Genomic DNA, 7759 nt, shown 5'->3' on the forward strand with positions numbered 1-7759 from the left:
AGTAGCAATAACAACAGATCATATCTAACTGGAGGGCAGGAAGGCAAAGTAGAAGAGCAGAAAAAAGGATCCAGTTACGTCATCCTGAGACGAGACGTCTGGATTTATTCAGGCAAGTTTCTTTACAGTAGAGATCCGTCCAGGGGCCTGACGTAGTTTAGGTCTCAGTAAGGTAGAGCAACTGCAACTTTAAAAAGATGGATAAAATATATCATTTTATTTAGAAAATATATCTGTTATTTTTTACAATGTTAGACAAAATATTAATACAGGTATTGACAAAGTCTGTAAAGTGAAAAAGACATGAAGCATTCAGAGGGAGTGGCCCAGCGTCCTATGATGTGTGATGTCCTGCTGAGCTGAGACAACATTGACTCTGCACAACTCGGAGGAGCAGCTTTGAGGCTCTGGCCTCTCAGATGTTGAGGGTCAATTTCTTCCTGCAAAAACAAACTCTGGACACCTTGTTGGACCACAAGCCAGCTCTACGGTCAGCTGACGCAGTAAGCTTTTCCAAAACTTCTACTTTTACCTAACATTAAAACCACATGCTGCATGAGGCTAAAATTATTCAGCTTGAGTGGATAGAGGAGCCTTTTTGCGGCGTTAGTTCGGTATTTGTATGGCCCATACGGCCCGGCTTCCTCTATTTTGCTATGTGGGGTTTTTATTCTCGCTTTGTTTGGGAAAGTGGGATGGGGGGAGAGGGGTAACTTTTTTGTTTGTTTTTCTTGTTCAAAAAGTATTTTACATGTTGCAATACATTGTCAGGCTAACACATGAGTGCTTGGAGGCCATTCTGTTGAACATTTTCTGTGTACCATAACACGTCATTACAGGGCGGTGGCATAAACAGAGGCACAAACAGGTGTGGCATAAACAGGGCAGAGGCCATATTATTTCTTTCAAAAAGTTTCTGAAAAACAAAAGGCGAGAACGTCTCGCAGGAATTGAGACTGAATTGGCACACTTAGAATTTAACTACAAGTCCTCTAATGACCCTATGACTTTACAAAACATTTTTGCTCTAAAATATGAATATGACACCATCGTGTCCAGAAAGGTGCTTGATCAGTTGTTCAAAATTAAGCAGAAACACTTTGAGCTGAGTGATAAGCCCCACAGATTATTGGCTCGTCAACTGCCGGGTTTGCAGGCCAACAGGGCAATACATAAAATTAAGTCCAGGACAGGAAAAATTATAACTGATCCAAAAGGTATAAATGACTCCTTTAAAGAATATTATGAATGACTGTACATGTCTAAGGCAAAAGGAAATATCTCAAACTGGCTCAAAGATCTAAAGATGAGTGAAGCTGCTGGTGAGGCTCTTAATGCAGACATCACTGTGGAACAGATCCTGGATGTAATTAAAGCATTCACCAAGGCCAAAGCCCCAGGGCCTGATGGGTTTGGTACTGAACTTTAGAAAAGATATGCCGAGAGGATCGCTCCTCTCCTTCGGAGGATGTTTACTCATTCTCTTGATTCAGGTAAATTTCCCCCTACCATGTATGAAGCCAATATAACTTTAATATGTAAAGAAGGCAGGGAGGAGACGGAGCTTTCATCATACCGCCCTATTTCATTATTGAATTCTGACATTAAAATCTTCGCTAAAGTACTGGCAAATAGACTAAATAAACATATTTCCTCTATTATACACCCGGACCAAACGGGCTTTGTTCCTAATAGGTTCTCATTTTTTAATATCAGACGGTTAATGAACATTATGTATCATAAATATGACAGTAGGTTTCAGGGAGCGGCTCTTTGCCTTGATGCTGAAAAGGCATTTGACCAACTGGAGTGGCCCTACATCCTGACTGTACTTGAGGAGTTTGGGTTTGGTGATAAATTTGTGTCTTGGATTAAAACAATGTATCCTCATCCATCTTCCTCTGTCCTTACAAACAGGACAAATCAGAGCCCTTTCTACTGCACCGGGGGACCCGTCAGGGTTGCCCCCTTAGCCCCTTGCTTTTCGCGGTCGCTATGGAGCCCCTCGCCATTAGTATTAGAAAACACCCCTTAATCAAACCGATTCAATTGGGAAACATTGACCATCACATTTCATTGTATGCTGATGATGTTGTGGTCTTCGTGTCACATCCTGAGCAGTCAGTGCCAGTTCTCCTAGACCTTATTCAGTCATTCGGTGAGATTTCAGGTCATACTATTAACTGGCAGAAGAGTGAATATATGTCACTAGGTGTAAGCCTCACTTCCGACTTCTTAGATAACCTATTATTTAAAATAACGGACAAACTGAAATATCTTGGGGTTATTCTGCCAAAGGACCCTAAACAAATTTTCAAATTGAATTTTTTGGAAAAAGTGGAGAATCTTCGGAAAGACACTGATAAATGGAGAACACTTCCTCTGTCGATGATGGGCCATATAAATGCTATTAAAATGGTGTCCTTACCTACATTTTTATATCTTTTTCAGGGTCTGCCTATTTTTTTAACAAAGGCTTTTTTAAAATCATTAGACTCAATAATCCTGCCTTTTGTTTGGGGCTTTAAAGCCCATAGAATATCAAAAACTCACTTACATAAACCAACAGAGATGGGAGGATTGGGATTACCCTGTTTTCAGCATCATTACTGGGCAGCGAATGCAAGAGCCCTGGTATACTGGCAGGAAGGTGATGCTCAAGAATTGTCTGCAAACTCCCCCCCATGGGCGGCCATTGAAAGAAGTGGTGTTACTGACAGCTCTCTTCTCTTCGCAGCACCGATATCTCCCGCCATTAGTGGGGTAAGTAATTTGATCTTTTTAAATTCTGTGAAAATATGGAAACAAATTAAGTTGCACTGTAAGTTACCGGAGACCTCAGTTCATGCCCCAGTTTACTGTAACCATGCTTTTCCCCCATCACTATCGGATACGTCCTTTAAAAACTGGAGACTGAAAGGCCTTAATACTCTGAAAAACTTGTACATTAACAAAAAGTTTGCTTCATTTGCCGAAGAGCTATTTTTCTCTTCCGGATACGGATTTCTTCAGATATTTGCAAGTTAGAAACTATGTTCGAACTAATATTCCAAATTTCATATCTCTCCCAGAAGAAAATAAATTATGCAAAATTCTGCTGGGCTCTCCAGGATCGAAAAAGTTAATCATGAGTTTTGTTGGTGTCTTTGCAGAGCAAATGAACTTTACCACAGACTCCTTGAGGGCTGCATGGGAGGAGGAGCTGGGTTTGTGGATCGGGAGTGAGGTCTGGGAGTGAGGTCTGGGAGTGAGGTCTGGGAGTGAGGTCTGGGAGTGAGGTCTGGGAGGATTCGGATCCTCTATCAATGTAAGACTCCAGTTAATTCAGTTCAAGGTGTTTCATAGAATTCACTATTCTAAAGTTAAACTGCACAGAATATTTCCTTCGACATCTTCAAAGTGTGATAAATGTAAGTCTGCGGATGGCTCCCTGTCTCATTTGTTCTGGACATGCCCCAAGCTCTTTCATTATTGGTGTGAGATTTTCAACTTGTTTTCTAAGGTTTATGGATGCGCGTTGGTTCCTGACCCCCAGGCTGCATTGTTTGGATGCTCTCCTTCTTTGAGGAACTGCAGCATTTCTATGCAAACGACGGTGGTGTATGGAATGGTAATAGCCAAAAAAGTAATATTGAGACTTTGGAAAACTGACAAAGTTCCTCAGTTTAAAATGTGGTTGAGCGACTTTACTGAGATTCTCCATTTGGAGAAGCTACGATATGATGTTGTGGGTTTTTCTAATAAGTTCTGTAGTATCTGGCACCCGGTTTTGGACCATCTTTCTCGATCCAAGGTCGACCCCGACACTCGCTCAGTTTCTTAGTATGCCACCTTACGGACAGGTAATACCATCCTTAAGCAGAAATTGTACTCAATGAAGTGTAATCAACTCTCTGGATAATTTTCCTGACTTGCTGTTATTAATTTTTGTTTCTTTTTTGTGGTTATTGTACGTCTTTATTTTTATTACTAGATTGATAAGAGTATACTGCTTTCATACAGGATTTTGTTGCATACATGCGTGTGTATGTAAGTCTCCGCGAATATGTGTATATGTATATATATATGCTTCATACTCTCATGTATGATTTATGTATGTTATATTCTGAAAACCTAATAAATATATATATATTAAAAAAAATATTCAGCTTAGAATGTCATATCTGAGTGCATGATTATTCATATGATTAAATACCAACAACCAGAACTTTACCTCTCTGGGTTCTTCTTATCGCTCATTCTGGGCTCAAACATCAGTGATGTGTTTCCTGCTTTAAATGAAGCTTTCCATAATCTGTGTTTTATACAATGGTGCTGATTTACTGTTCCTTGTTTATGTGTTGCAGCCATGGCTCTAAAGAGGTCAGTTTTGTTGCTGTTGGCTTCAATGATCGTCCTTCACTGTGTGCGGTCAGATCCTTTGACCTCAGCCGTCGGCTTGCAGCTGCCGTCTGGAAGTAAAGAGAAAACAGACAAGATCCTAAATTTTGGGAAAGAGTCCCTCTTTCTTCTCAAAGACAACATGGAAAGCATCGACTCTACGAAGCTGACAGCAGTCATGAAGGGCATTTCCAGCTTTGCTGCTTTTGCACCTGTAGTCTCCTCAGTCATCAACATGATCCTGGTCTTTATGCCTGAGGAAAACCCGGTGCTGAATGAGGTGAAGAAAGGCTTTGCTGAGGTGAACCAGAAACTAGACTCTCTCTACATTAAGATCTCCAACCTGGCAACAGATGTAAAATGGCACAACTATGCCAGCGTCTACTCCCAAGACGAACGTATCATCCTCAATACCTGGAAGAAGTTTAGTGAGTTTATGGATAGAAGGGAATCACCGAGTCCTGAGGAAACAAACCAACACATTAAAGCATTCACCAGCTTCTATGAAAGACAAGGAACTGAGTCCAGTGTGTTGAATTTTTACCACTACCTAACAGTGGAGGGCACGTCTCTGAGCGAAAACATCAATGATCTGCTGAAGGAGAAGTTTAAATGTGACGTTTCTGTGGTTGGCAGATATAACTTGTACTTGAGCAGCTTGTTTTGGAAGGGAATGGTTCTCACCCAGTTCTACTGGAAACTCACTGATGTCAACACTAAAAGCAAAGAAGCTGAACATGTACAGATGTTCAAAAAGGTTTCTGAGGCTCAGCTATCAGCTGTGGAGTTCTGCCTCAACAACCACAAGCAATACTTGGAGAAAGACGTGGATGAAATCATCAAAGATCACAGTTCTGACGAAGCGTCCCTCGCTGCTAAGGTGAAACAAGCTTTGGACGACAAGTACAGCTGGTACAGCTGGGTGGTGGTGGTGTTTGACAGCAGCCAGTCCACAAATCACAAGCTTTACACTGAGTTTACCTTCATGACTGATAAGTTTGTAGTGGGCATAAGCTCCACTGTGAAGGCAGATATGATGGATGTTGATCAAGTGAAGGATATAGCCAGAGAGTGTTTTGAAGATAAGAAATGTGAAATCAAAGTGACAGCACAGAGATGCAGCCATATATGGCATTCAAAGGATCTTGATTATGGAATTTTTATTCCTTTGAAAAAATATGTTGAAGTTACACAAGTTGCATATAGAAATCAGTTTGTAGAGGTTCCAGAGCCGTTTCACAGAGTGAAGTGTTACTGGGATGGATATGAAAGTTGGATTTCTTTTCATTACTCCAGACACTCGTCTGTCTGTGTCACCAATCAATGTCAGAATAACGGAAAATGCAAGAGGCTGGTCAGATCCAACGAGTGGTTCTGTGATTGTCAGGACGGTTACTATGGAGACACATGTGATAAAATAATCAACATGACAATGTTGATTATGCTGGTTGGGCCTCAGTTAGGCCCAACCAGCATAATCGAGTATAAACAGTTACTCATGATCGGCGGCAGTATTTCCATTTTGATTTTTTTGTTTGTTTTGGTGCTGATATTGGTTCTGAAACGTAAAAAGTGTTTGTCATGCTGTCGACTCAACAGTTCAAGCCTGGAGTCAGAAAAAGTGGTGGAAAACAAGGTTCAGAGGATGGTCCAATTTCATGAAATGAGCCAAAGTGTTCATTTCAAAGAGATAAGCACTGGGAGAATATGAGCAGCTGTTCATTAATATCAACTGATTCGTTCACAGAAACAGTAAGTCCAGCTCCTGTAAGCCACTTGGTTCTTTTCTGTTTGTATTTTAATGCAAACAGAAAATACACAAACTGTTTCATGTTCATTTACCTCTTGCCATATATTGTTCACTGCCTTGTATTCATTATTGTTCAAAATGTCTTGCCGTATAATGTCATTGTTTGATATCTGATCAGATTGATCAACCAGCCGTCAGTAATTAGGCTCCTTGGTTTCCTTGGTTTGTTCATTCCTGTCGTTGCTCCTCCTGGATATTAAATGTGTTTATTTCTCCACCACAGTTTTGCTCTGCGTTCAACGTAAAATCACCTTAATGTAAGTCTGGATGTATTCAGTTTTTTATATGTGTTGATGTCTTATGAAGATGTTCAGTTTTGTGACAAAAACAGGACATGAAAATATTTTAAATAAAAGCACACTATTATTCACAGAACACATAGAAAGCTTTGGCGTCTCATTGCTGAATTTGGTCTCTTAACGGTTAAAAAATTATGGCAGTTTAGAAAAGGCAGGAAGAAAAACAAAACAAACTGTTGTTTAGATAAGTTATATAACAGTCATATCAGACTAATTTTATCAGGAGGGGAAGGAAAACTGGGCTGGGTTTTCATAAACAAACCACTTCTAGTCAGAAACCAGGAAAATGGAGACAAAAGTCAAATCACCGGCTGTAAAATGTTGCTTCCTCCAAACCAGCTGATGATGAGGACATGAAGCCACTTGACTGCTGTTTCAAACATCCACATCAAACCAGTGCTCAACTGGTTTGTGGGGAACCCCAAGGTTCAATCCTAGGACTCTGCTTATTCAATATCTATAAGCTCCCACTAGCTCAGGTTATAACAGGAAATAATATCAGCTACCAAAACTACACTGATGATACAGCGCTACACAACGATGTCACCAGGTGACCTTTGACCCCATCCAATCACTGAACAGATGCTTAGAACAGATCAATGTGTGGATGAGACAAAACTTTATCCAGCTGAACAGAAACAAAACTGAATTCATTTTCTTTGTACCTAAAGAGGAACAATCTAGAGTTATAGATCTAGTTTTAGATTTAGAGTCAATGCACAGCTTCAGTTATAACTATAACCTAGCAATCAGCCTGAAACCTGGGAGTAGTGATGACCTCTGACCTGTACCTTCAGAGGAGGGGAGCAAATACATACTTTCTGACGAACATGTCGTCGTCCCCCCGACATAAACTTGTACAACTCATTTTTAATTAAAGTATCAATAATAATAAATGTACATATATGTGAATAAATTGCTGCCTACAGGGCAATTAAAAAAGAATGAAACAAAAAACAGGGAAATATTTCATAATTTCATATATTTGAGCCTAAGAGCCTCGTCTGTTATCCTGTGGCTGCAGGTCTGAGGCTCTTTGTTAGCATGTTTTCTATCATTCTTAAAGGAAACCTGGTCCAAACTGGCAACCCACATTAATAAAACGGTGAAATAATATTGACCACAAAACACTGTATTTATAAAAGATATCAACGTTTTTCCTACACAATCCTTTAATGATCTCTTCACAATATTTATTTATTTACTATTAATCTATTTGTATGATTTGTTCTATAAATTGCCATTTATATTATTTTTCGGTCTCAGGAAA

At 39.9% G+C, this 7759-nt stretch overlaps 1 protein-coding gene across 2 annotated transcripts; it reads left to right on the top strand.

The window, feature by feature from the left end:
* The first annotated feature begins 283 nt into the window (after positions 1-283).
* Positions 284-6506, top strand: LOC111611592. Of its 2 annotated transcripts, XR_002754106.1 has the most exons (3): positions 284-503; positions 2738-2763; positions 3153-4087. XR_002754106.1 is itself a non-coding variant. In XM_023348626.1 (2 exons), exon 2 carries the CDS (start codon positions 4349-4351, stop codon positions 6089-6091), a length of 1743 nt encoding a protein of 580 aa, XP_023204394.1. In that variant the 5' UTR covers positions 393-503; positions 4347-4348; the 3' UTR covers positions 6092-6506. The 2 variants fall into 2 exon arrangements, 1 of the variants encoding a protein (XP_023204394.1); XM_023348626.1 differs by lacking the exons at positions 2738-2763; positions 3153-4087 and adding an exon at positions 4347-6506 and having other exon boundaries at positions 393-503.
* Positions 6507-7759: the final 1253 nt, after the last annotated feature.

Source organism: Xiphophorus maculatus, chromosome 16 (genome assembly GCF_002775205.1).
Source record: "Xiphophorus maculatus strain JP 163 A chromosome 16, X_maculatus-5.0-male, whole genome shotgun sequence".
NCBI classification, from domain to species: domain Eukaryota; kingdom Metazoa; phylum Chordata; class Actinopteri; order Cyprinodontiformes; family Poeciliidae; genus Xiphophorus; species Xiphophorus maculatus.

Coding starts and splice junctions, on each gene's coding strand:
- LOC111611592 (XM_023348626.1), top strand. CDS start 4,349: ATGGCTCTAAAGAGGTCAGTTTTGTTGCTGTTGGCTTCAATGATCGTC.